Raw genomic sequence first — 27,689 nt, forward strand, 5'->3', positions numbered from 1 at the left:
GACAAGTTGTATTGAGAAAGCCTATTGGTTCATTTAATCCAATCAGCATTGGTGTTTCGCAGTGCTTCGCCATCTTCTCACGGACGCAAAATGAGTACGCCGGTATTCATAGATATAGCGGTCCCTGAACAGGTAAATTGATGTTCGTAACTGTAAATAAGTTGTTGGAAACGTTTATAATTAGACTATTGGTCGAATTGCCAAATACTTCTATCACATGAGTCCTAATAGTGAAATTATAAGACTAAATATGTGTCCATATGGTGCTCACGTGTTGTTGTGTCTCCTAAATTCGTGGTAATTTTGTGAGGAAACTGATGAAATGTCTTGTAAAACGACATACGCAATGAATTAAAATGGATTTACAGTTTGATACTGTAACTGAAACTGTTTGGTATCAGTTTATTATCTCCGTAATCTCACGTGAAATGTTTTTTTCAAAAACACAATTAAACATATGGATATAGTAGACATTGTACAATTAATGAATTTATGTTTGGTATTTCAGTGAATTGTTTATACATAGTATCCTTGAAAGTATATCTGAAAGGTGTAAAAACCATTATTAACCTTGCCTTGTTAACATTTGACATGATTTGTGTGTGTTGAAACATATGGTATCAACTACAAAACTTTCGAGTCTTGGCATTCTTTAAACACAGCTACAGATAAGCAGCGTAAATGCATAAAATACCCCCTCCCAAAATATTTAAAACTCAATTACTTTCACTTAACTTGCGTGCACAGCACATGTAAATACCCAATGAATCTTTTTCAGCATGCGTCCAAAGGAGCTAATTTCCGAAACACAGTTACGAGCTAATTTACTTTCTGAGTCAAACCTATATATTTAGTACACTCATGGTTATGTACATCTAAAACATTATTTCTTTTCTTTTTTAAATCTTAAAATGTTCACTCTTTTAGGGAAATACCCAATAGAGTGATGAATTGACATGAGTGAAAACATATTGGTTACCCAATGAAAAATGTAATAACCCAATTAAAAAAGAAACCCAAGAGTAGAAACTCAATAGCTCAAAAAGTTATCTGGAGCTCTCTTTACATCTTTCCTCTTTCCTCATTACAATTCATAACCAGCATGACACTATCTGATTAAAAAACATGTACCCAAGTATAATCTTCCGAGAAAATGCCTCTGTTATAGAATACTCTACCTTCCCTATAGTCTAATTCGGGTGTGGGAGATAACATCCCCTTGCAAAAATATACCCAACCAATTTGGAGAAAAGTTTAGTGGAAATGGAACCAAATATTGGTGTAACAAAAATAACACATACCCATAGTGGTTTTGTTTGTTTATTGTTATGAAACTGCTCTTCTCTGATCTTTGCCACATGGTCTCCATCCAAGATCTTCATATCTTATTGGACTATGGCTGGCACTACACTCTATGAGAAATTGTACCAGGTTTTCGTTGCTAAGTGTTCAAAATTTGGAAATCTCACAATCATCTATTTGTGATTAGTCTACTTCAAAAATATATTCATGATAGGTTTGTAGCATTCAACAAAGTGACCTCTCCCACCAGAACCTCTCTAAAATGAACTTTCTATGTGTATAAATAGTTTTTTATTTCATTGGAAAGGGACTTGAGATAAAATCCATGTAAAACAATCAATACAAGTTCATTCCTCTAATGTAGATCTAGCGGTTATCGACCAGTTTACTACTGCAGACATTGGCCTTGTGCAGAGAGTTATCTCGGCAAATGGGGCCGGGTAGCCTAGTGGTTAAAGCGTTTGCTCGTCACGCCGAAGACCCGTTTTCGATTCCCGACATGGGTACAATGTGTGGAGCCCATTTCTGGTGTCCCCTGCCGTGATATTGCTGGAATATTGCTAAAAGCGGCGTAAAAACATATTCACTCACACTCACTCTTATGATATTTGTAAATGAATCATGTTGTTTTTTTCTCCAATTGTTTTCAAGACTTCAGAGTTACGAAGCTATCTTAAGTCTCTTGGAGCAGAAATCTGTGAAGAAAACTCTGAGAGTGGGATCCTAACAGATTTAAAGAATGTGGTTGAAGCTAGCACAATATGTTGGAAGGAAATTCAAACTGATGGCGGTAAGATGTTATCTGCTTCATTTGTAGATAGGGGCGGTCGGGGAGCCTAGTGGTTGAAGCATTTGCTAATCACGCTGAAGACCTGGGTTCAATTCCCGACATGGGTACAATGTGTTTAGCCCATTTGTGGTGTCCCCCGCCGTGATATTGCTGGAATATTGCTAAAAGTGGCATAACCCCATACTCACTCACTCATTGTAGATATGTTATTTCTGTTTCGGTAAAACCTGTGATTGTAAGTTTGAATCCCAGTTTGCCCCAATTATGTTTCTAGGTTTGTTAACACCATACCTGTGGTCGTTGGTTTCACCAAAGTAGTAAATATGTGAGACTTACATCACTTCAGGCTTTCCTCCCACAGTAAGATGACTTGCTGTGATATAACTGGAATACTGTTCAAAGCATCACGTTAAACCCAACAGATTCGAGTGATTGTTTTAGACTTATACCATGTTATGGTTGACATAATTTTTCTAGAATTTTGCATAATGACCTATAGTTGCATCAGTTTGCAGTCAGGATGGCCATTGAATTCCTGACCAAACGTTTAACATGAGAAATGTCATGAAAAAGCTTTAAGCAATTGGATAGCAATGACAATGAAGTGGAAAAAGTCACAATCAAATTTACAAGCCAAATGCAAGACCGTTGCTGCAAACCCCTGCAGGGATAGAAATAAATACTAGCCTGATCCAGTTTCACTAATGTTAAAGTTATGTTAGGGGCTGGTAGAATTTTGAACACTTTAGGGGTGTTCCTGTATGTTGTCGCTATTCACTGTATTCAGGCTGGTAGATTTTCAAGGTTAATTTCTATCCTTGCACTGATAAGCAGTTGGGCAACATGTTAATAAATCTGCATTATGAAAATTTCTTGTCAGCACTATGTTGATATGAAAAGTCAATGATGCTACACCAACTGTGAGTATCCAAGGTGCTCTCTAAATGGGGAGACACTTTTTTCAGCTCACTGACATGATTACAAATGTCGAATGAAGCACTAGTAAAATCATTTTGTCAAAACGTTCTAATTTTCTTTTGATGTCATACATTTAGTGCAAGGTTTTGACATGCATCTATATTTGCATCAGTTCGCATTCAGAATGGCCAGTGAATTCCTGGCTCAGAATCAATTGCAACGACAAAAGTGTGATGTAATGGTTTAATAAGGTTTAATAAAATAAAAGTATTGGTTCTCAGGCAATGATTTTTGAAAATAAAGTGCGGGTGGGCAGTGTCTTATTTGTTTTTTTCATTTGGTTGTTCAAACTAGTATGTAACCAAATAAACCCTTGTGTACAATCAACCTGGGAAAGGGCCTCCCTACATAAATGTATTCCTTTATGAGTAAAATAGTGGAATACAGTATTTGACTACTGTTGGATTATGGAATATTGAAGGATTTTTAGTGTTTTTTAAAAATTGAAATATAAGCGAAACATGTGACGGACATTGTGATGAATCTGGCGCTGCCTGAGAACTAAGATTTATATTTGTTGTTTTTTTAGCCTAAACTGATAGGTAGGTGTGAAAATGTGAACATGGTGAAAATGATCCTAAAATCAGAAAAAATGAATGCCTGTTTGTTTTGTTGTATTACCCTAGTACTGCCACTCTCAGCAAAATGAGCCTGTGAATGAATTAATATTTGAAACTACTTGCCTTCTGTGGTCCCCTTTTGCATTCTAAATGTACCGGGTCGGTCGGGTGCAAAATGAGCGTGTGAATGAATTAATATTTGAAACTACTTGCCTTCTGTGGTCCCATTTTGCATTCTAAATGTACCGGGTCGGTCCGGTGGCCTAGTGGTTAAAGAGTTTGCTCGTCACGCCGAAGACCCGGGTTTGATTCCCGACATGGGTACAATGTTTGAAGCCCATTTCTGGTGTCCCCCGCCATGATATTGCTGGAATTTTGCTAAAAGCGGCGTAAAATCAAACTCACTCACTCACTCTAAATGTACCATTTTTTCAGAGGTTGAGATGCTCTTCAATGGAATCATTTCCTTGATACTCATGGTGCCGCCAGAGGGCGTGGAGAGTCTGGGAACTCTCTTCTGTGAGAAGATAGTTAAAGCCACAACCTCAGAGAAGCGACTTGGTGTCCGAGTTAAATTGTAAGTCCTAGAAACCAGGTCTTTACCATGGCTACTATTGTGTGATGTGCTCACAGTTTCAGCTTAACCTCATGTTATTGACAAATGCAAACGGTAGTTTTCTTGAATGGCAACACATTATATTTTATGCTGTTTTCATGTTGGAGTATATATTATATGTCTTGTCTGTATGCTATTGACAATCAAAATTGTCATACCGAAAGACATTATTAGATGGTACTTGTTGTTACCCTGCCTGGCACAAAGCATAAAGGGGATGAAAAGAGGATTCATTGGCTTGGAATCAGTAAACTGTGTCTAAGTGGGCTATCCATGTTAAACTGAGGCATGGTGTCAGTTGTCTAGCACTGTAAACAATGTCCGAAAATAACTGCCTACCTGCCTGCGGCTGGTAACTTTTCTGTTGGGCTGCATGAAATTTTCCTCCACTTGCAGGGTTAAAAACTAACAGTTTTCGTCCACTAGTCCTTATAATGATAACATATAGCAAAACCCTTAAAAAGGGAAAATTTCTACTAGTCCTTATGATACCTTTACCACTGGGCAGTTTGGCAAGGACTATAGGACTAGTGCCAATTTCTAAAGCTGACTTGCCCCACTATCTGACAGATAATATTAAGACGACTTATATATTCAGTTTTATTATAACTCCCGTAGATTCTCAAGTAATTGTTTGCATTATTTCAACTGGATCAAGACATGATTTGTCTATAGTTTTTATGATTTTTCAATATTTATAATGCCTGAATGCAGGCAGGAAACTTTGAAGATGAGCAGGCAAAACTTATGGTTCATAAGCCCCAACTGTCTTGTATTATAATTATTGCGAATACTGACTATGAAACGTAATGTATGATTTAAGTGACAAACATTTAACACTATTCTGCTGAAAACTCTGGAAAGCAATTGGTGAGAAGACAGACTTGCCAGGTAACATGTTAACACATCTGCATTATGAAAATTTCTTATCAGCGCTATGTTGATATGAAAAGTCAATAATGCTACACTAACTGTGAGTATCCAAGGTGTCTCTCTATATGGGGAGACACTTTTTTCAGCTCACAAACAAATACTTGTTGTTTAAGAATTCTACTTTGAATTCAGGAATTGCACAGTTATGATCATGATGATTGGTCAATCGGGTATCAAAGCACAATAACCACCTGTGATTGAAACAGCCGATTTGATGACCGCATCGCCACAGTAGATAATTTTAATCGTAAAGTATTTTCTATTTTCAGTCATTGTCAGTAGGCATTTTTAGATATAGTTAAATGTTCAGTTATAGTTTATAAAACTAACTGAACACTAACTGTGACAATGGTGAGTATCCAAGATGACATGGGCTGGGGGTGGGGCGGTGGGGGACAGTTTTTCAGCTCATTTACATGTGGTTTCCAGACTAAGAATAGGCCCTCTGAACCCAGTAGATATGTGTTGCCTTCATGGATGATGTCAAGCGCTCATGATGTTGCCCATCTAGCATGTCTAGAGTCTTTTTTACAGTTCTATGGAGGAGAGTTTTTTACCTTTTTTTTCTGAATGTGCGTCACTTTTGACTGAAGTGTAATGTCTGCATTATGAAAGTTTCTTGTCAGTACGATGTTGATATGAAAAATCAATAATGCTACACTAACTGTGAGTATCCAAGGTGCTCTCTGAATGGGGAGACACTTTTTTCAGCTCACAAACAAATATTTTGACATTTTAAAACTTTCAGAATAAGGCTGTTCATTAAGAAATGCTCAGATCTGATTGGTCAATCAGAGGTATCGAATCACAACTGCCGATTTGACATCCTCTGCTCCGAGAAAATAATAACAGAAATGTATTTCTTTCTCAGTCATTGTTGGTAGGAATTTTTAAATAATGATATGTTCAATTATAGGTTGTAAAACTCAGGTTTCAGCTGACTTACAATGTGTGAGACACGTACAACTTTGTCATGAAGTGATGTAGGGACCATGATCAATGTTAAACAATTACCTTTGCAGAGTTGTGTCCCTTAGTTGTCACCCGTGAAGATTCCGGGTTAGAATAGGTCTTCAGCAACCCATGCTTGTCGTAAAAGGCGGCTAACGGGATCGGGTGGTCAGACTCGCTGACTTGGTTGATGCATGTCATCGATCGCAATTGCATGGATCGATGCTCCTGATGTTAATCACTGTATTGTCTGGTCCAGACTCGATTATTTACAGACCGCCGTCATACAGCTGGAATATTGCTGAGTGTGGCGTTAAACAACACACCAACCAACCAACCCTTAGTTGTCCTAGGATCATCTGATTGTTGGGTTGGATCCCCAATTTATGAACATCCTGTGCTGGTGTATTTCACCAAAATGTCTGTGATCCATATCATTTTAGGATTTCCTACCACATTAAGCAGACAATCTAAGATATTTCAGATCATCTTAACAACAAAAAGATACTCAGTCACTATAGCAACAATCATGTATCATTATCAATTGTAACTAGATCAGTCAGTGCCAACAGCTGATGTTTACTGAAAGAAATATTACCGGACATAGCAACTAGGCTTGAGACAAGTCACATACTACTGGCTCAATGATAAACTCCATGCATTTTGAAAATTTCTTGTCAGCGCTATGTTGATATGAAAACTCATTAATGCTACACTAACTGTGAGTATCCAAGGTGTCTCTCTAAATGGGGAGACACTTTTTTCAGCCCACAAACAAATATTTTGACATTTGAAAACTTTCAGAAGAAAGGCTGTTGATTTAGCATGTTTAGAAGTACACTTATTAAACAACACAAGGTTTTGTTCTTGATGAAGTAAGCTGTTCAACTCAACTATAAACTCAGGCGTGATGGTAGCACTGGTCATGACATGTAATGGCTATTTTGCCATAACAAGCAACTATGCTTGTTGTAAGAGGCCACAAAGAGGATCTGCCGGCCAGGCTCGCTGACTTGGTTGATGCATTTCATCGTATCCCAATTGCCTCGATCTTTGCTCATGTCACTCACTGGATTGTCTGGTCCAGACTTGTTTATTTACAGACCCTGTCATATAGCTGGAATATTGCTGAGTGCGGCATGAAGCAATAGACAAACAAACAAATCATTGGTTGATGCCATACAAATACTAAAGAAATTTCTTTATGGCACATCATCATAACGTTGATATATAAACTCAATAAGGCAAGATAAGCCTTATAAGTGTCACTTTTCACGGAACTGTAATGTGTGCATTTTGAAAATTTCTTGTCAGCGCTGTGTTGATATGAAAACTCAATAATGCTACACTAACTGTGAGTATCCAAGGTGTCGTTCTAAATGGGGAGACACTTTTTTCAGCTCACAAACAAATATTTTGACATTTGAAAACTTTCAGAAGAAAGGCTGTTGATTTAGCATGTTTAGAAGTACACTTATTAAACAACACAAGGTTTTGTTCTTGATGAAGTAAGCTGTTCAACTCAACTATAAACTCAGGCGTGATGGTAGCACTGGTCATGACATGTAATGGCTATTTTGCCCTAACAGGCAACTATGCTTGTTGTAAGAGGCCACAAAGAGGATCTGCCGGCCAGGCTCGCTGACTTGGTTGATGCATTTCATCGTATCCCAATTGCCTCGATCGCTGCTCATGTCAATCACTGGATTGTCTGGTCCAGACTTGGTTATTTACAGACCCCGTCATATACATGATATAGCTGGAATATTGCTGAGTGCAGCGTTAAGCAATAGACAAACAAACAAATAAATCATTGGTTGATGCCATACAAATACTGAAGAAATTTCTTTTTAGCACATCATCATAACGTTGATATATAAACTCAATAAGGCATGATAAGCCTTTCTCAAATGTCACTTTTCACGGAACTGTAATGTGTGCATTATGAAAATTTCTTGTCAGCGCTGTGTTGATATGAAAAGTCAATAATGCTACACTAACTGTGAGTATCCAAGGTGTCCCTCTGAATGGGGAGACACTTTTTTCAGCTCACAAACATGATTCAGAGGATCTAGTGAAGCACTAGTAAAATCATTTTGCCTTAATGTTCCTTCAATACTTATTTCAGGTCACTTATTTGCATGAGACAAGGTTTAGATTATTGATATAATGTTTATTATACGGTTACCCCTATCTTAAAAAGGCAGGGTATGTAATTATACGGAGGAATTCCATTCATCCTTCTGTTCTTCCATGTCCGAGAATTTTGTTGTGCGACCTATAAATTGAAAACTGCTGAATATCTTCTTTTCAAACTTTGTGTACACTTTTTATACTATACCTATTGGAGAGGTGCAGTGTGAAGTTTGTTTTCAATATTTGGATTTTCTGAAAGTACCAATATTTTTCATGTATGTTTTCTTAGATGTTTTTGCTGAAACATTTGTGCGACCTATCACTATAACTATTTCATGGATGTTTTTCAAATTAAGGGAACGGTTTCCATACTAATAGAAGAGGTGTGATGCAAAGTTTCATTTTGATATGTGTCTTTTTTATCATGTTTATGTCATTCAGGGGTATTAATGAACCCTGCTTACTTTTTTGTCTTATTGATTTTATGTTGATTAATTTAATGTTAATGGCCTATGTTTTTCAGATTAAGTAACTTGTTCTATGGCCTGCCAGATGTCGCCCCACTTCGATACACTGTGTATTGTGCCATGTTGAAACTGGCTGGACAGGGAGACCTAAGCCTTGTGCCCACAGATCTGAACATGGTAGGTAATATAACAGTAGACCTCAGCCTTGTGCCTACAGATCTGAACATGGTAGGTTATATAACAGTAGACCTCGGCCTCGTGCCCACAGATCTGAACATGGTAGGTAATATAGCAGTAGACCTCAGCCTTGTGCCCACAGATCTGAACATGGTAGGTAATATAGCAGTAGACCTCGGCCTTGTGCCCACAGATCTGAACATGGTAGGTAATATAGCAGTAGACCTCAGCCTTGTGCCCACAGATCTGAACATGGTAGGTGATATAGCAGTAGACCTCGGCCTTGTGCCCACAGATCTGAACATGTCAGGTAATATAGCAGTAGACCTCAGCCTTGTGCCCACAGATCTGAACATGGTAGGTAATATAACAGTAGACCTCGGCCTTGTGCCCACAGATCTGAACATGGTAGGTTATATAACAGTAGACCTCAGCCTTGTGCCCACAGATCTGAACATGGTAGGTGTAGACCTAAGCCTTGTGCCCTCAGATCCGAACATGGTAGGTAATATAGCAGTAGACCTTGGCCTCCCGAGTCGGAACTTGGCACATCCAGCTTGCTTCAGATATGCTGATACAAAATAACTATAACAAGTAGGAAGTACAGTGCAGAGTTACATCCCTTTGGATGACAGGCTCCTATTATCAGGAGTTTGAAGCCAAGATTTTGCCCGGTGTATGATGTACGACTCAGCTTTTTATGATGTTTATGCAAATAAGTTTTGTGTATCAGAATAATCCCTATCAAAAGTGTAGTATTTATACGTGGCTTGTCAAACCCGTGTTATGTCTCCCAAGGTGGTAAATGTCTCAACACCTGCATCACTTTGGTCATTGCTCCCACCTTGAGGTGACATGTTCAGTACACTGAATCACACAGCTTGTGTTTCATGCCCCCCTGATAGTCTCCTACATGTGCAGGGCCGCCCTCTGGGCCTAGTGGTAGAGTGTCAGCCCGGAGAGCTGAAGGTCCGGGGTTTGATCCCCTGGCCCCATCATACCAAAAGAAGTTAAAAGATGGTACTTATTTTTACCCTGTCTGGCACTCGGCATTGAGGGGCTAAAACAAGGACTGGGAGTCAGTATACTGTGCCTGAGCAGGGTATGGGCGGCCGGATAGCCTAGTGGTTAAAGAGTTGGCTCGTCACGCCAAAGACCTGGGTTCGATTCCCGACATGGGTACAATGTTTGAAGCCCATTTCTGGTGTCCCCTGCCGTGATATTGCTGGAATATTGCTAAAAGCAGGGTAAAACCATACTCACTCACTCACTCACTCACTCACTGACTGAGTGGGGTATTCATGTTAAACTGTGGCGTGGTATCTCAGTGGGCTAGCGCTATAAACCCGGATTAGTCCAGTTCAGTACAAGCAGCCAAACACGCACATGCACATGCACATGGACATCGCTGTATAACTGCAATAATCCTGAATGCGACGTTAAACCCTATTTCACCTCACCTCCAGTGTGTTAAAGTTCAAGTGCCTGTGTTGTAGGTGAAGGAGTGGATCTCTCAGTGGAACATCAGCTCCCAGAAGACACAGCACATGCTCAGGATTCTCTACGATGCTCTCGTTGAAGGCAAGATGAGGTACGGCCCCTATCCTAACTTCATCTAACAGTGTTCTTTGTAATAGTGAGAAAGGGGCGGTCGGGTAGCAAAGTAGTTAAAGCGTTCGCTCGTCACGTCGAAGACCAGGGTTCGATTCCCGACATGGGTACAATGTGTGATGCTAATTTCTGGTGTCTCCCTGCTGGAATATTGCTAAAAGCGGCGTAAAGCACTCACTAATAGTTAGAAAGCACTGTCAACATATTGACTTTCTTACTAAAAGACATTTAGAGATGGTACTTGTTGTTACTCGACATTAAGGGGCTAAAAGGGAACTGGTCAGGTCGGGGTCAGAGTACTGAGTCAAAGTGGGGTATTTATGTTAAACTGCGGCATGGTATCTCAGTGGTAGCCACACGTGCATTATCTGTCAATATCTACAGTAATATGAAAGAATCCGGTGGTCTTTAAACTCTTTTGAGAAGTATAATATAGAAGTTAGATTCCATAGTTTCATGTCTTCAGACCATATTCTTGTAACTACAAATGGAAAACTTGTAAATGTTGGCCTCTATCTAGCCTTGCTCCAAGGCTGTACTGAAAGACAAGTTATGGATGTGTACTAATTCTGTCTTCCTAATAGGTAAGTCTAGATATGTGGACAATTACGACTCTTATAGGTACAACTTGCTCTTATTATTTACATAATCTAGAACAAGGAACAGTCATTAAACATATACTTTCTGCCTTAGAGACTTGTGGAAGTCTAGCCTTTAAATAGAAGATGCCATTCTCAGGAATGCATAGATGCTGACCTTAATATGTCTCTGCACGTGTTGTCCTGTACAGTGAACAAGCCACAGCGGTGATGATCGAGCTGCTCGGAACATACACAGAGGACAACGCCTCCCAGGCTCGGGACGACGCCCACAAGTGTATAGTCACATGTCTGGCAGATCCCAGCACTTACCTGATGGATCACCTGTTGTCACTGAAGCCAGTCAAGTTCCTGGAGGGAGAACTCATCCATGATGTGAGTAACCTACCATCAGTCTGCACAGCAACACTTCCCAAACACACACCGCCGACTCATTCCCAAGAAGACATACTTGATTATCCAGTGTGATATATATTCATTCTATCATGATCTATAATCGGGACTCACAAATTCCCTGTGAAGATCTGGGTTAGGATTGGTCTTCAGCAATCTTGGTGACTAATGGGATCGGGTGGTCAGGCTCACTGATTTGGTTGATGCATGTCATTGTATCCCAATTATGTCGATCAATACTCATGATGTCAATCACTGGATTGTCTGGTTCAGACTCCGTTATTTTCAGACTACCATCATGTAGCTGGAATATTGTTAAGTGTGGCGTTAAAAAACACACAAAAGCTATGAGGGTGAATGGATCGAGGCCATCATGACAGAATGTAGTCATTATACACAGGATAATGAACAAGGTCCATATGGTAGTACTTTATTGAAATAATGGATCATAAAAATGTTCATGAGATGGAACCCAAACTCTTTTGTTAGCTTTTAATGGCTCTCAGAAGGAAACTTGACACATCTGGGTTTCATCACCCTATTAAATCTTCTGATTTTCAACAGGGGCACTGGTGGCCCAGTCGTCTAAGGCACCGCGATTCGTTGTGCAGAGTTATGTCCCTTGCGCACGTCAGAAACCTATGATTGTGGTTTCGATTTCCGGTTTGCCCTGATTATGTTTCAAGGTTTGTCAGCACCATACCCCTGCTCGTGGGTTTCACCGAAGTGGTAAACATCCGAGACCTGCATCATTTCGGGCTTTCCTCCCACATTAAGCTGACACACCGTTATATAACTGGAAAACTGTTAAAAGCGGTGTTAAACCAAACTCACTCACTCACTCAGATTTTCAACAAGCCCTCTTCTCTGTCAACTGTCCTAACTAGTTGTACAAGTAGTAGTATTTTGCTACCTGTACCTCATGCACTTGTGTAAGGTGGGAAAACCTCGCTTCCATGTGTGGTAGTGGCAACATTGAAATATTTCTGAGTTGCCAGTTTGGTAGATGCCATGCTATAATCAGATCGTCAGTATAACAAAGATTAGGTTTGTTGTTATATGTATCTTTGTTTATTTTACATGTAGCCACTGTCATACCCACACTGGTGGATTTCGGTTTCAGAAGACCTGAATCAATTCAGGCTTTCCTCCCACACCACTTTGACTCACCATGATACAACTGGAATACTGTTCCAAATGGCTTTAAACCAAATCTCTTGTACCCACTTTTGTGGGTGATTTTAAAATGGATCTTTGTCTTAAACAATGAAAAGGAGACGATACTATAGATAATTTGATAAAAAGAGAATTCAAATCAGTGAGAATATATTTTTTCTGAGTTTGTGTTTTTTATTTCAGCTCCTGTCAATATTTGTTTCGGGGAAGCTTTCACAATATCAGCAGTTTTACAAGAACAACACAGACTTTGTGAACTCACTAGGTAAGTGGCACGTGAAACAGGATTTGTTGGTTGTCTTACGCTTCATGCAGCAATATTACAGCTTTATGAAGATGGCCTGTAAATAATCAAATCTGGACAAAACAAAACAGTGATTGAAAATATGATCCATTGGAATCCCTACTATCTACCATATCTTCGAACCTGACGACCCAATCCAGTCAGTCACCTCGTATTATGCACGTGGGTTGATGAAACCAGTTCTAATCCAGGAGTCCCTTCAGAGTATTAAACGTGTGGTCGGGTAGCCTAGTGGTTCAAGCGTTTGCTCATCACGCCGAAGACCCGGGTTCGATTCCCGACATGGGTACAATGTGTGAAGCCCATTTCTGGTGACAATCACTGGATTGTCTAGTCCAGACTCGAATATTTACAGACCGTCGTCATATAGCTAGAATATTACTGAGTGCTGCGTTAAACAACAAACAAAACTGTTGAAAGTAAGGTTACAATCCAACTAGGAATCTTTGGAGTAGGTTGTATGGAGTCAGGTGGGCAGTGGAAGATCCGATGCATCACCGTGACAACGTGTCTGTGATGCAGCATGCGTTCCTCAGTTGTTTCCTTATTAGGAATTGACTAGACTAAAGTCATGCTAGATTGTTTTGTGACAATCCAATGTTTGTTCAGATTAATTTGTTCAAACTAAGGCAAATCACAAACATTTTTTTGTCAAAGATTAAGGCCTGTTCTCTCATTATTCAACTTTGTATGACAGAATTTAAGGGTTTTTTCTTAACAATTTTGAATCATCCCTGGTAGAAAGAATTCCTTGGTTTGCATTTAGATTTCAGAGTAACAAGACCAAAGCAGTGTATTTGCCCAAACATTGTATGGCAATATATTGCAATTTATTTGGGGCTAAAGTATATTGGAAACTAAAGTATTTGACAGTGATAGACAATGACTGTTTTATATTACTCTACATTGTCAGTCACTGAGAACAACATGAGAGAAAAATCACTTCTTTGCTTCCACCGTTTTGTCAATTCTTTCAAAGGGCAACATCAATTTTAAATGAACTTCGGTACAGATTTTAGTTTAAATGATACAAATAATACCGAAACTTGATATGTATATTTAACCCAATATTTCGGGACACAGAACAAATATTGGAATATGTATCCTTTGAAAAGTGTATTACAGTAGACTGGTGTACACATTCTGTTAGGTTTCACCAGAGTTGACCTCATGGAACTTTAGACATTCTCTCCATTTCAAGCTGATGCAGTAATATATCTCAGATCCGTGAAGATTCTGGGGTAGAATAGGTCTTCAGCAATCCATGCTTGCTGTAAAAGGCGACTATGCTTGTCGTAAAAGGCGACTAACGGGATCGGGTGGTCAGGCTCGCTGACTTGGATGATGCATGTCATCGATCCCAATTGCGCGGATCGATGCTCATGATGTCAATCACTGGATTGTTCGGATCCAGACTCGATTATTTACAGACCGCCATCATATAGCTGGAATATTGCTGAGTGTGGCGTTAAACAACAAACAAACATAATATATCTCATATACTATTTAAGAGGTGTTTTCAGGTTAGGATTGATCCCCTGTGCTAATCGTAAATAAAACCTTAATGAACATCGTGGTCACACTTTGTGACTTGGTTGATAGCGTGTCCTCATTCACTGACAGTGTGGATTGATGGTCACAATATCAATCACTGAATTGTCCAGATTCAATTTTCCGTCATACAGCTGTAATATTGCTGAGTGCGTCAAACAAGAAATAGACACACACGCTCAAGAGGTGTAGAACTAGATGATAACTCAATGAATATGATAAACCCCAACACTACTATGAACTCAGGACCGGGTAAGCTTTTTATCCCCCCCCAATTCAAAAAACGGGGAGATTTAGCAATACACCAGCTCTGAGACACATTAGTATCAAGCATCATGAAAATTTCTTTCAACATATGTTGTTGTTCAGAAATCAGTGATGCAATATTACTTTGTGGGCATCCAAATTATTTTCTCTTCATTGGAAAATAATTTTTCACCTCACAACATTCAAGATGCATGTGCAAGATGCAAATATGCATGTACAAAATACTGACAACATCTTGAAACCATACCCGTGCTCGTGGGTTTTACAGAAGTGGTGACAGTTAGTTACACGTAGCCAGTCAAGTTGTTGGTTTCACCAAAGTGATAAATGTCTACTTTCCTCTCACATCAAGCTGACACCCTGCAATATAACTGGAAGACTGTTCAAAGCGGAATTAAAGCCAACTTGAACCACTGAACCACGCAGCTGTTCAAAGTGCCGTAAAGGCCAACTTACTATATTCCAGGTCTCTCCCATGACCAGAACATGAGGAAGATGAGGCTGTTGACGTTCATGCAGATGGCGGAGAACAAGAAGGAGATTGAGTTTTCCATCATCCAGGAGGAGATGCAGTTGAGCAGCGAGCAGGTCGAGGAGTTTATCATTGATGGTAAGAAACATGATGTTGCAGATGCTGTGGTCGATACAGCAAATTTTGAATGAAGTTATTATGACATGTGTAAGCATGGTAAGTGTCCTTGTCTCAAGATACGACCGCCTCCGTGGTCTAATGCTAGAGCGTCCGCCCGCAGAGCGGAAGGTCCGGGGTTTGATCCCCGGCCCATCATACCAAAAGACGTTAAAAGATGGTACTTCTTGTTACACTGTCTGGCGCTTGGCATTATGGGGCAGGTAAAACAAGGACTGGTCGGCTTGGAGTCAGTATACTGTGTCTGAGTGGGGTATTCATGTTAAACTGCGGCATAGTATCTCAGTGAGCTAGCACTATAAATCGGCATCAGTCCGGACTAGTACAAGCAGCCACACAACACACACACGTCCATGCACGTCGCTATATACCGTATTCGACGTAATAAGCGCCCACGGCTTTATTTGCTAATATATTGGCTATTAAACAATCCCAGTTAGCACCCTTTCTGATTGATCAATGTACACAAGACTTATTTATTCATTTATGATCTGCACTCGTTTGTTATATGCATCCTTAATTATGGGCAATTCAATTCTCAAAAATATATCTATCGTGTATGATACACACAGATTCTTCTTTATTTCATTTTAGGCTGTCAGCATAAACCACAAAATTTACGATCTTTCAACCCTTTTTTTATCTCGCCTAAATTGTATTCTGTTGGTGTCCTTGTGGCGTTATACATACTTTAGCATAGAGGTTTAATCAATGACATTCTCAAATTAGATGTTTGCAAAAGTTTTTAAATGTGTAAAGTATCATTGGAAAACTGATTGCATGAACAAAACTTTTCCTAACTTCAAAACTGTGATGTTATAACATATTTTGTTTGATATGCCAATAACTCTTCAAGGTGGGTGAAGTCGGTTTCACAATTCTTATCTCAGTGTTAGGGAAGTGTGTTTATTGGTACGATGCCAGAACCATTTTACATCCAAGTCAGTGAAAGATGTTTGTTCATACACGGTCAGATAGTGATCAACGACCAATCTCCTCCTCCTAGAACCGCTGTCAGGGCAGTGGGGTAAACCAGTGCTTAAAGCGTTCGCTCGTCACTCAGAAGACCGGGATTGATTGGGTACAATGTGTGAAGCCCATTTCTGGTTACCTCAGCTGTGATGTTGCTGGAATACTGCTAAAAGTGGCATAAAACCAAACCCACTTAACCACTTTCAGATTTTCTTTTGATTCTTTTGAATTGAACTCAAGGGGCAGTGAGGTAGCCGAGTAGTTACAGCTTTGCTCATCATGGCGAAGACCGGGTTCAATTCCCCACATGGGTAAAATGTGTAAAGCCCATTAAAGTGTAAAGCCCATTTCTGGTGTCCCCCGCTGTGATATTGCTGGAAAATTGCTAAAAGCGGCGTAAAACCTTACTCACTAACTCTGAAAACTCAAGGATTCCATATTGATCATTCCTGTCTGTTTCAGTTTTGAGGACTAAAGCTGTGCGAGCCAGAATTGACCAGATTCAGAAGAAAGTTGTGGTGATCTCGACGACCCACCGGACATTCACCAAGCACCACTGGCAGGTGCTCCGCTCCGCCCTGACCGAGTGGCAGGAGACACTAAAAGGAATAGAAGGCAACTTCACTTCTCTGTCTGCACTCCAGGCTCAAGTTCCTTCTTGAAATTGCAAATAGTTTCTCATTCATGTGGTCTGTGTACATACATCTGTCAATAATAAATCAAATAACCTGTCAACAGTCGTGTTGTTGAATGTCAATACTAGGTGTGAAGGATTTAGTCTGGTATACTGTAGTAAGATGGAACAGTGTAGGAACTCCTCCAAATCTTCAGCCAGACCAAAGGGCAGGCAACTCCTGAAATTTGACAGCCCTGTCAAAAAGATACCTTTCCCACGTCTTCATGTAACTCCATAAAGTGATATTAAAAAGAATGAATTTATGAATCAAAATAACAACAAATTATAAGCACTGTCACACATACTTTTTTCCATATTTATATACTGAACAAGTTCGGCATTATGAATATTTTTTGGAGATATTTTTATATGAAACTGCTCAGCCTTCACTACAAAAAAATGTCCCAAAAATATTCATGATCCCTGACTTTTTTGGCTCAGTAGTATGTCGGGCAGCTGAACTCGAAAACATGCCAGACCCAAAACGAAAATTGCCTGGGGTAGCCATAGGCGTGGACCCTTCTGTTTTTGTAGTTGTTGCATTGGGCATGTGTTTTCCTCAACCGGAAGTGATGTTATGCCAGAAATGATTATATTATTATGGAGGTACATGACTTTGTTTCGAAATTGTGCTGCATTGTTTATATCAGAATAATATATTGTAATAAATTTCAAAGCGATTTCTGTTGGAACGGTTTAAGTTGCCACAAATCACTGTGCCGAGTTGCCGGGTTATCAGTTACTTTTTTCTGTTAGTATGTCTGCAGTTTCACAGAGTTAGCACATGTTACACTGGGTAAATCACACCGTATACCCCTCGAGATTGACAACTTATGATGTTCAGCCTCAAACGGTTTTTTTCATTTTTTGATTATCCCAACGTCTTGGACCAGCAGACCTCTGATAAGTGGAAGCTGGAACGGGACAGTAGGCGGCTATTTTGGACAGTGCTGCCCCACTTCTCAGAATATAACTGAAAATTGAGAGCCAGATGATGGATATTGTAAAGGCAATATTTAACTGAGCTCAATAGCTGATTCAGTATTCAGTATTGCATATGTAGCTTGTGGATCCCTGTTGCCTCATCCATGTCTACTGGCCATGACATGCTTGCCGTAAAAGGCAACTCTGCTCGTCGTAAGAGGCGACCAACGGGATCGGGTGGTCAGGCTCGCTGACTTGGTTGATACCCAATTACGTGGATCAATGCTCATATTAATCACTGGCTTGTCTGGTCCAGACTCAGGTATTTACAGACCACCGTCATATAGCTGGAATATTGCTGAGTGCGGCGTTATACAACCAACCAACCACTGGCCATACATTTTTCAATTCTTTGATTTACCTGGCCATGATTCAGAGGTACACCTGCTTCTGATTTTCGGGACAACTAACTTGTCTGTGATATGTTCACTTACAAGACAGGTGCAATCTGGTAGCCTTGTGGTTAAAGCGTTCACTCATCACGCTGAGACCGCCTCCGTGGTCTAGTGGTAGAGCGTCCGCCTGGAGAGCGGAAGGTCCGGGGTTCAATCCCAGGATGCGTCATACCAAAAGATGGTACTTGTTGTTACCCTGTCTGGCGCTAGGCATAAAGGGGCTAAAACAAGGACTGGTCGGCTTGGAGTCAGTATACTGTGTCTGAGTGGGGTATTCATGTTAACCTGCGGCATGGTATCTCAGTGAGCTAGCACTATTAATCGGCATCAGTCCGGACTAGTACAAGCAGCCACACAAACACACAAACGTACATGCACGTGGCTATATAAGTGCAATGATCTTGGAGACAACGTTAAACCCCATTTCACCTCACCTCACCTTGTCACGCTGATGACCCGGGTTCGAATACTGACATGGGTACAATGTGTGAAGCCCATTTCTGGGCCCCCCTCCGTGATATTGCTGGAATATTGCTAAAAGTGGCATAAAACCATACTCACTCACAAGAGACGGTTTTCCTCAAATTTTGTCAGTCACAAGGTTGACCAGTGTCCAATGCCAGATGGGAGTTGTGGTGTAGCCTTGTGGTTAAAGGGAATAGGGCAGTGATGGGTCTTTTCTCAATCTCCAATAAAAACACAAAGTCATGTTTAATAAGTATCTGTATTTTATTTTGTACAGATATACAGTTTGCTATAAAACTAGAAAGCATTGTATATACTGCACCTGTTTAAGCCTGTACACAAAGTGGCCACACCCATTTATGGCTATAAAGAGGCCATGCCCATTTTTGGCAATAGAATGACCACACACCCCTTGAGGAGTCGAGGTCACATAAAGTACACACATTATGTCAGTCACACGATGTCACAGACACATATATAACTCATCAAAAACATACACAATCAAAATAGAGTTTCGGAAGATCGATCAACACAAGTATTTTCTGCTTACTTAGCTGTTTTCTCTCCTTCAGAGTAAAAGTGGAATGAAGATATTTGTCTGCATCACAAGGGTAGTTCATTCCACGCTGAGTATTTACGCTAAGTAGTTAGAGCAATGAAACCACACCGGGCCTGTTCCTCAACACGATCGAAGCGCTACGAATATGATAACTCCAATACTTTAACACAGACCTAAGATAGTCGCAGCGCCAAAATGTCTTTTAGGAACAGAACCCAGGTCATTTAAACAGAAAACTGCTTGAAATCTTCAAAATCTATAACTCATAACAGAACACAAATATCTTCAAATCATTTGGCATGTAATTCGAAAATTAGAAACATCAAAAGTAATTTAAATATAATAAATATCTAAAAGATGTTTCCTTCCTCAATAGTTGTTGCATAATCAGTTTGTCATATACCTCCAAAAACAGTTCTTGCTGCCATATGTGGTTTCAGTTTGTTGTTCATTTGACTCTTAAAGACGTATAAAAGATAAAACATCAATATTAAAAAAGTAAATCATTACAAAATAGCTGAAAACATTGCAGACAAATTTGATCTACAAATTATCACAATTAATAACTGGCCTGTGGTTTTGTGACACATCTGTCATTGGCAAACAAAAACATGGCTCTCCAGCATTGTCCAAATCAGGGCCTACTTGCACAGCGATCTTAGCGCTAAGATTATCGTAAGCCTATGTTAAAGTATGGGAGTTGCAATCATCTTTGTGCTAAGATTGCTTTGTGCAAGTGGGCCCTGCCAAATAAACAGCATCTAGCATCATGATTGCTTCACTTTCTGCAAGCAAAATATTCACGGTACAGACTGTTATCCTTAATTTTTCAAAAAGAGTGTTTGAATTTTAGAAGCCCTTAATGTTTGCTCCTATAATATATAAATCTAGGGACTCTTCAATCTTGTAACATTAGGGCGATGACAAGAACCCCTTTTTTCGTGGTTACTTTTTGAATTCAGACATTGCTTGAGAACCAACTGATGCTTTGTTTAACCTTAGAGCGGTGCATTGTGGTAAAAGAGGAAGAAGAGTGAATTGTGGGTACAGAATAGGGAACAGGTAGCAGATAGATGGTGACACATCCACACTAACAACATAATATCTACAACTATTTATATCCATAAATAAGTAACTTGAGTTGTTTCTCATCAGCACTTGAGTTTCAAAGGTAGAATTAACAATATAAATATTTCAACATTACAATTCTTATCAGCAGTGACAAAAATTAATTAAATCTCTGAAAATCAAACTTTGGTACATAATGACACAGGTGAACTTTTCCAATGAAAAAGCCATGACAAACTAATACCCTATCAGTCATGTTGGTGTCAGCATAGTCACCAATTTAGTTATCTCTGACAGACAATTAACACGATGTTCTCGCTGTTTGCACTGGCGGCTCCACCCCTTCAATCCACCAATTGCGTGGATCGATGCTAATGATATCAATCACTGGATTGTCTGGTCCAGACTCGATTATTTACAGACCGCCGTCATATAGCTGGAATATTGCTGTGTGCGGCGTTAAACAACAAACCAACCTTCAATCCAGACGCATAACATGTTAACAGATCCCTCAGTCAATTATCGTCTAACCCCACCTTTTTCAAAATCCTGGATCCCCTTCTGGTTTGTACCAACAACTAGCTGATTCTCGTTCTAAAATTTCCAAGTTTCATCAAATAACTTGTACCAACACACAAGCCCCATGCAAAAATTCATGAAAAAACCCAAATCAATTAAGTGTAAAATGAATAATTACTTATAATTAACCGCAATGTAGAAATAATGGTTTAAGGGTCACTATCTGACATAGGGCGAGGGCAGGGTTAATTACACAGTTCCAGGGTGGGCATTTCTTATAGACTATCCATCTTCCTCAAACATCTGTATAATTTATTATGACACAAAACAATAAAGGGGAGGAATTATCAATGTTTTCTTCAGATACTGAAATGGGTATTATACACAAAAAAGGCGAGGTGCTTAATTATTTAAGCTTGTGCTTAAAATATTAAAACCACATTAATTTGTCATGGCCTTAATCCTGTTCAACAACAAAAAGAAGCACTTTGGAAGGCGACACTGGTGTTTGTAGCTGATGAATGAGGCTACCGTGCCATAACTTAAAACTTACCATTGTCACAGTATAACTGACATACAGTATCAGTATAATATACAGATTCACTTTCTCCACATACTTTTAAGATTCAAATTCTTCTTAATATGATGAACCCTAATATATACAAGAATATTATTCAAAAAATAACTTTCAATGCATTAAAGAAAGAGTCTTGATAAATAATACTGAATTAGTATTTATATTCCATCCAAATGTATTCACAGTCTTTATCGGATATCATAAATTGAAGGTTTCGTAATTAAGGTATGGATCATCAGGCCACAAATTTAAGAATGTCTTGTTAAAAATTTGTTACATTACTAAAAACCATGTCGAGATAGGAATATTCCTATGCAGTGTACATCACATCTCTCAGTGTATATAAACATATATAAATAGTCATTCCAATCACTGTGCCTGGCCATACCAACAGCAAGTAGGCTTCGTTGTCGAGACACCAGCAGTTACACACCCACAAGTTGCTACATCCTCGGCAAACAGGGGTATTCCTTCTACATAGATCCACTTTAAACTGTGATCCTAGATCTAGAAACGAACGCATGGCAACAGAATCGCAAAACCACTTCCCTAAGAATTGGGATTTTCTTATTTGCTGGATGTCTTTATAGTAAGTATGAGTTAGTCATGTTTTATGCCACTTCAGCAATATTCCAGCCATATCTCAAAATGGGACCAGGCATAATTTTCACACATTGTAACAATGGGAGTTGAATCTGGTTTTGGGTGCGAGGACTGAACCTACACAACATCCAGCATTTTTAAAAGGGAGGGTAAAAAATATCAGTCTCAGACAGCATTACGACATACTACATTCTGGATCTGTCTATGTTAACATCCTTAACTATAAGTCCCCCCGAATAATGTGGTTTCTTAAATAATGCTTTATTTTCATAATAATAGTGTGTCTGGTTTCATTGTGGAGCTATGTGAAGTAATACCCCATGTTTCCGGGATCATATTGGTGTTAACCCCTTGTCTGCTACCAAGGTAATAGTGTGGAACAAGACCCAAGGACATAAGGTCTTTTTCCCCACTGACCTAACCAGCGTAACTGAAGTATGTCATTATGAACTTTATAACATGGTCATGACTGTTTGGCAGACAAGGGGTTAACGCTCCTCCACAAGATACAGTTCCAGTCAAACATTTCCTCTCAATAAATGTTCATCAATAAAATCAGACTAACTCGTCAACACAGTCGTGCAAAATCGTGGTCTTCATTCACTCCAATATTATTCTTCACGACAAACAATACAACAAAGGGACAAAAAAATATCTGAAAATTCTGTGACCATATGCCAGTAAAATAAGTATGTAAGTTACACTGTGATGAAACACTCGAGCTTCGTACGACGTCTCGGTGTAATTAAAGTGACAATATAAACAATGTAATTTGACACCAGGTGACGGACATCAACTCGATGCCTCCTGTGACCAGTAACATATCATTATCTTTCACAACAAAATGACAATAAAAATACTCTTTTCAACAAAAGAGAATATCGGCATGCTATAACATACAGCACATCCAACACTGGATTTCTTCATGTCTTAAACACTGTGTCACGGTGACCTACCTCAGCTGACTAGGTTATAAATGCTTATATCACTCTTATCACATGGTATCTTTGGACCAAAATGGTTTATACACATACTTAATGCAACATTGCTACTATTAATCTTGGTTTCATTTAATTCAGGGAAAGAAAAATATTGAGGATAAACTTTACCTAGCCATTTCATTCAACACAGTATTTAGTCCTACTGAGGTACACTTGATTCATCACTGAGGTAAACATATCACGTCTACACTGGATATAGGTGGCGCTTTATACGACAGGGACCATCTCAAACTTTTTGAAGTCTTAATTCAACAACATCATATATTTAACCTACTCTCACAAGCAGAGAATGAATATTTTTCTGAATGAGAGTTTGCACTTAGATCTGGTCATATAATTTAAAGACTTTAAAACTTATGAAATGATCCCTATGACACAGCACCCTCTCTGTCTACGTTTTCTACATATTTTGTACACTTCCTTTACAATCAGTTCACACACATAATGTATATTTACAAATGAATTTGTACAATGTATAAATATCCCTATGGTCTCATTTTAGAGTTATCTCCCTTTGAACAAATTGAGGTAAAGTCAACTGAAAATCATTTGCTACAAAACCAGACTGTAACAAGCTTCATGAGATTTGCAAAGAGTATGCATTCCTTCACTGCAATAGCTCTGTCATAGAAATAATGTTTGATTATAATAATACTTATAAAATCCCACATTCATCGAACTACCATCAAACCTAAAGTCTTTAACACATTAATTATATGGTGTAACAAAGGTAAACTGTAGAAACCAAGGGAGATAACTCTGTATCAATGACATGCCGATGCCTGTGAACAAATCTATTGCTTATCCCTGCCATCGAAAAACATCCCCCTTTATATTGCCATTCCTCCTTCCTCAGTCACATACTTACTGTAAGTACTTACTAAATATATACAAAAGGTCAACCAGGACAAGAAGCTAAAGATCTTAAAGAGGGTCCTGATGAGGTATGTTGTTCAGTGTAAAACAACTAAAAAGTCAAATTTTTATCGTAAAGAATAAAGTTAGATATTGATAAAATAAATAAAACACACTACAGTTAAATGTAACTGTGCTACAATCTCATAAAAATCATATATAATTTGATCCTATAACACAACAAAACCAGTCAATGTTTGTATGTGCAAAACACAAACTGCAGTAATGAAACAAACGCTGTGCAAGCTGACCCCATGTTTCCGCATAAAGGTGATTTCATATTTTTCATTCAACTTCACATCTTGTCCAGTATTTGCATGTGTGTTTTACTGACTGAGCCGAAAAAATTATGACTATTTTTTACGGACTACTGACTTATGCCACATATCCACTACCACCAGGACTCTCTGAAACACTTATTTTGTACTGGATAAACTAAGTTTCTTTCAAACAAGTTTTCAATCCTGAGAAAGTTATCTCACTTCTTTACAAACAGTTACACTTTAAAAACAACCTGATAAAACATATTCATAGTGGCTGAGGACAGAGGTTAAATATAAGGGCAATGAGGTGAAGGTCATCTCAAGGTGAGACAACAGTAATAAGGGGAGGTTACTCTTGCTACAATACCTGAGCAAGTAATGTGACTAGTGTCTTCATGTCAAAGGAGCAAGACCCTTTCTTGATACAATTTCCAGGGACTAAGTATGAAAAACAAAAAGTAAACATCACTATTATTCACACAACCTGATAATACCATCTGCCATTATTTTTGTCTAGAATGCTACCATTTCTGTCAACATTTCTACTTTATTCCAGAAGTGTGTACTTCCCCCAATATTTGAAGTATTAATATCAGAGCGAGGTAACTGTCAAACAATCTGTCAAATAATCTAAGAAATGGTCGGATGAAAAATATGCCCTTGAACAGATGTAAGAACACACTTCACTAAAATAGAGGTGCCATTTTTAGCCAATAGAACCTCCCTGGAAAGAGTATCAAGATATACTGCCCCCTTGTATTATTTACAACCTCTTGATGAATAATAGAACATTTTATATACATATTGAGCACTTTACATAGTCCACAAACTAAGAGAGTCCAGTAACATTTTGATCTTTGGCCCAGTTGGGATCTAGTCCCAGGAAGTATGACCTCTCTCCACTCACCAACAAAAAATCAGTTTTTGGTTTCGCCATCTTTGATCATGAGAGTACAGCACCAGAAAAACGTATACAAGAATCGACGGAATTCTGTGTAAAAAGACATCAACGCACCAATGTCATACAGACATCCATATTTGGAGAATTTGACAATGTGGTTCACTCCCGCTGTAAATATTCATCAATTTAAATAAGCATGGGAGGATGACTTCAGTAAAGTATAGGGGTATACTGAGACCTGATTGTACCTTTAAATATCTTTTAACACTCACAGGTTTCCTGTTAGGGTTTCATATTTTTCAAGTTTTGACATTTTTGTATCAACTGACCTTCAAAGCGGAGAGGAATTTTTGCTTGACACTTACTTACACCTGCACTGAAACAATATGCTTATGTAGGAGTTGGAGTAAACCGCGGTTTCAGGTTAATTCTTTTCTCACTTCTTGACTCTCACTGATTCACTATTCATTTCTTCATCATTCCCACTTTTACACACTTTTTGTCATTTCCACAGGATTGCGTCGGTACTTGCACAAGTAGAGTTTATCAGCAGTCGGAATTCCCAACAGGGGAGGGGGGAGGTGGGTAGGGATTAAAGTAGCTCCTTTCAGTTGACGGTGAAGGGGGACAACTCATTTCGTCCGAAAAATACTGACTTCGAGGAGTCGGGGGTGGGCAGTACGGGTCTGAGTCATAACTCATAAGTTCCGCAACAGAGTTGTTGAAATAATATTTTTTAACGTAAGGTTCACTGTCCTCACAAACGTCCGTGCTACACGGCGTGGTTGGGGGTGGTGGAATGTGATTGCGATATTGCCGCATTTTCTGTGACTTGTAGGGCCTGTTTGAACGCACAGTTGATAAACTGTTAGAGGAATAGTAGTACTCCCCTGCGTACGACCTGTCAGTCACAGGACTCGGAGGGGGGTTCAGAGTCTCTTTTGGGTACTGCGTGACAGTGGAGCTGCTTGATGATGCTCCAGTCACGTGATTGCGATCATATAATGGCGGCCCGCTTCCCGAGTCTAAAGACAGACCCGTGGCCACTGATTTCCCCCTTGATGAAAGTGTATGTGGTGGGGTACACTGGCCCTCTGAGTGCGGGTTCAGTGGCTTCTTAACCATCATAATGTCTCCGTCATCTAACGGATAATGGTTGGTTTTCCTCCGGCAAATAAACACAAGCACCACAACCAAGATCAGAAACACGATTCCTACGACGATAGCAATTGCATAATGAGTGACAGTTGGAGGTGGGGATCTCCGACCTTGGGTGCAGGTGATCTCATCTGACCCGTCCGTACAGTCGTTGTGGCCATCACACAACTTATTTTTACTTACACACTTTTGATTTCGACACTTAAACTCGTCCTTTCCACAACACTGTTCTTCGTCCGATCCATCCGCACATTTCTTTTTGCCATCACACACAAATTCATGTGAAATACACTGGCCATCTGTACATTGGAACTGGTTCGATCTACACCTTGGGCAGTCTTCCTCGTCTGATTGGTCCTCACACTCCCCCAAGTTGTCACAGCGCCACACGTTGGGGATGCATCGAATATCGCCACTCTTGCATGTAAAGTAATCTGGCTGACAGGTTGGTGGATCAGCACATGTCTTTGAGTCGCTCTTTAACTCCAGATTCAGAGGGCAGGAACACCTGACAGTCTCGCTATCTTGTGAGAAGCAAATATCGGAACACCCACCATTGTCCGTCGAGCACGGATGATTACTTATTTCAAGATTATGTTCTACGGCAATCAAATCTCGGAGATCTGTGATGCGACCCCGGATCCAAAGTCTGTTTTCGCCGTTTTTCTTGTTTATCCTCTCGATGACATTGTTATCTTTATCAAGCCAATACAGGAAGTCTCCAAACGCTGCCAATCCTCTCAGGGACCCTGTCAGACCATCCAATAGAATTTTCCTGTTTCCACCTTCCAAATCGGAACTTTCAATTCGGTGAAGATCATGATCAGCCCAGAAGAGTTTTCGTGACTTCTTATCAATGGCAAGAGACCCTGGATGACCCAGTGCTAGTTTGAAGAGAGTTATTCGTTCTGTGCCGTCCATGGCCGCCTTTTCGATGCGGGCTTGGCTCACCATGTTTGTCCAATACATGTACCTGAAACAGGTCGCATACAATCAGTTCATATAAACAGACATACTGGGTTTCCCCATGGGGATTCAGGGTAGGTGTTAGTGCACGGTGAAGGCTAATGGGGATCAGGTGGTAACAATGTCTGACTTAACTGTTTTTATCTGGACCATTATTTACAAGCCTCTGTTAAGTAACTAGTGAGTGAGTGAGTATGGTTTTACGCC

General features: G+C 39.5%; 2 protein-coding genes and 1 non-coding gene across 4 annotated transcripts in view; 2 read left to right on the forward strand and 1 right to left on the reverse strand.

Annotated features, from left to right (window-relative positions):
- The first annotated feature begins 53 nt into the window (after positions 1-53).
- Positions 54-17,167, forward strand: LOC139461964 (eukaryotic translation initiation factor 3 subunit M-like). Its single transcript, XM_071243453.1, has 9 exons — positions 54-132; positions 1,954-2,092; positions 4,066-4,207; positions 8,790-8,910; positions 10,407-10,501; positions 11,312-11,495; positions 12,873-12,954; positions 15,278-15,421; positions 16,895-17,167. The coding sequence occupies exons 1-9, from the start codon at positions 91-93 to the stop codon at positions 17,092-17,094; spliced, it is 1,149 nt and encodes a 382-aa protein (XP_071099554.1). The 5' UTR covers positions 54-90; the 3' UTR covers positions 17,095-17,167.
- LOC139462708 (small nucleolar RNA SNORA14) lies at positions 5,155-5,278 on the forward strand. The gene has a single exon (XR_011653036.1). It is a non-coding gene; the product is annotated as a small nucleolar RNA SNORA14 (small nucleolar RNA).
- A 3,202-nt stretch (positions 17,168-20,369) lies between the features above and the next one.
- The window catches only part of LOC139462394 (low-density lipoprotein receptor-related protein 6-like), an 83,099-nt gene continuing 75,779 nt past the window's right edge, over positions 20,370-27,689 (reverse strand). For both annotated transcript variants that reach the window (XM_071244077.1, XM_071244076.1), the window contains one exon: positions 20,370-27,489. In XM_071244077.1, coding sequence (XP_071100178.1) covers positions 25,905-27,489 — 1,585 coding nt within the window. In that variant the 3' untranslated portion in view covers positions 20,370-25,904. The remainder of the gene's footprint in view (positions 27,490-27,689) is intronic.

Source organism: Haliotis cracherodii, unplaced genomic scaffold, assembly GCF_022045235.1.
Source record: "Haliotis cracherodii isolate W230 unplaced genomic scaffold, xgHalCrac1.p SCAF_15, whole genome shotgun sequence".
NCBI classification, from domain to species: Eukaryota; Metazoa; Mollusca; class Gastropoda; order Lepetellida; family Haliotidae; genus Haliotis; species Haliotis cracherodii.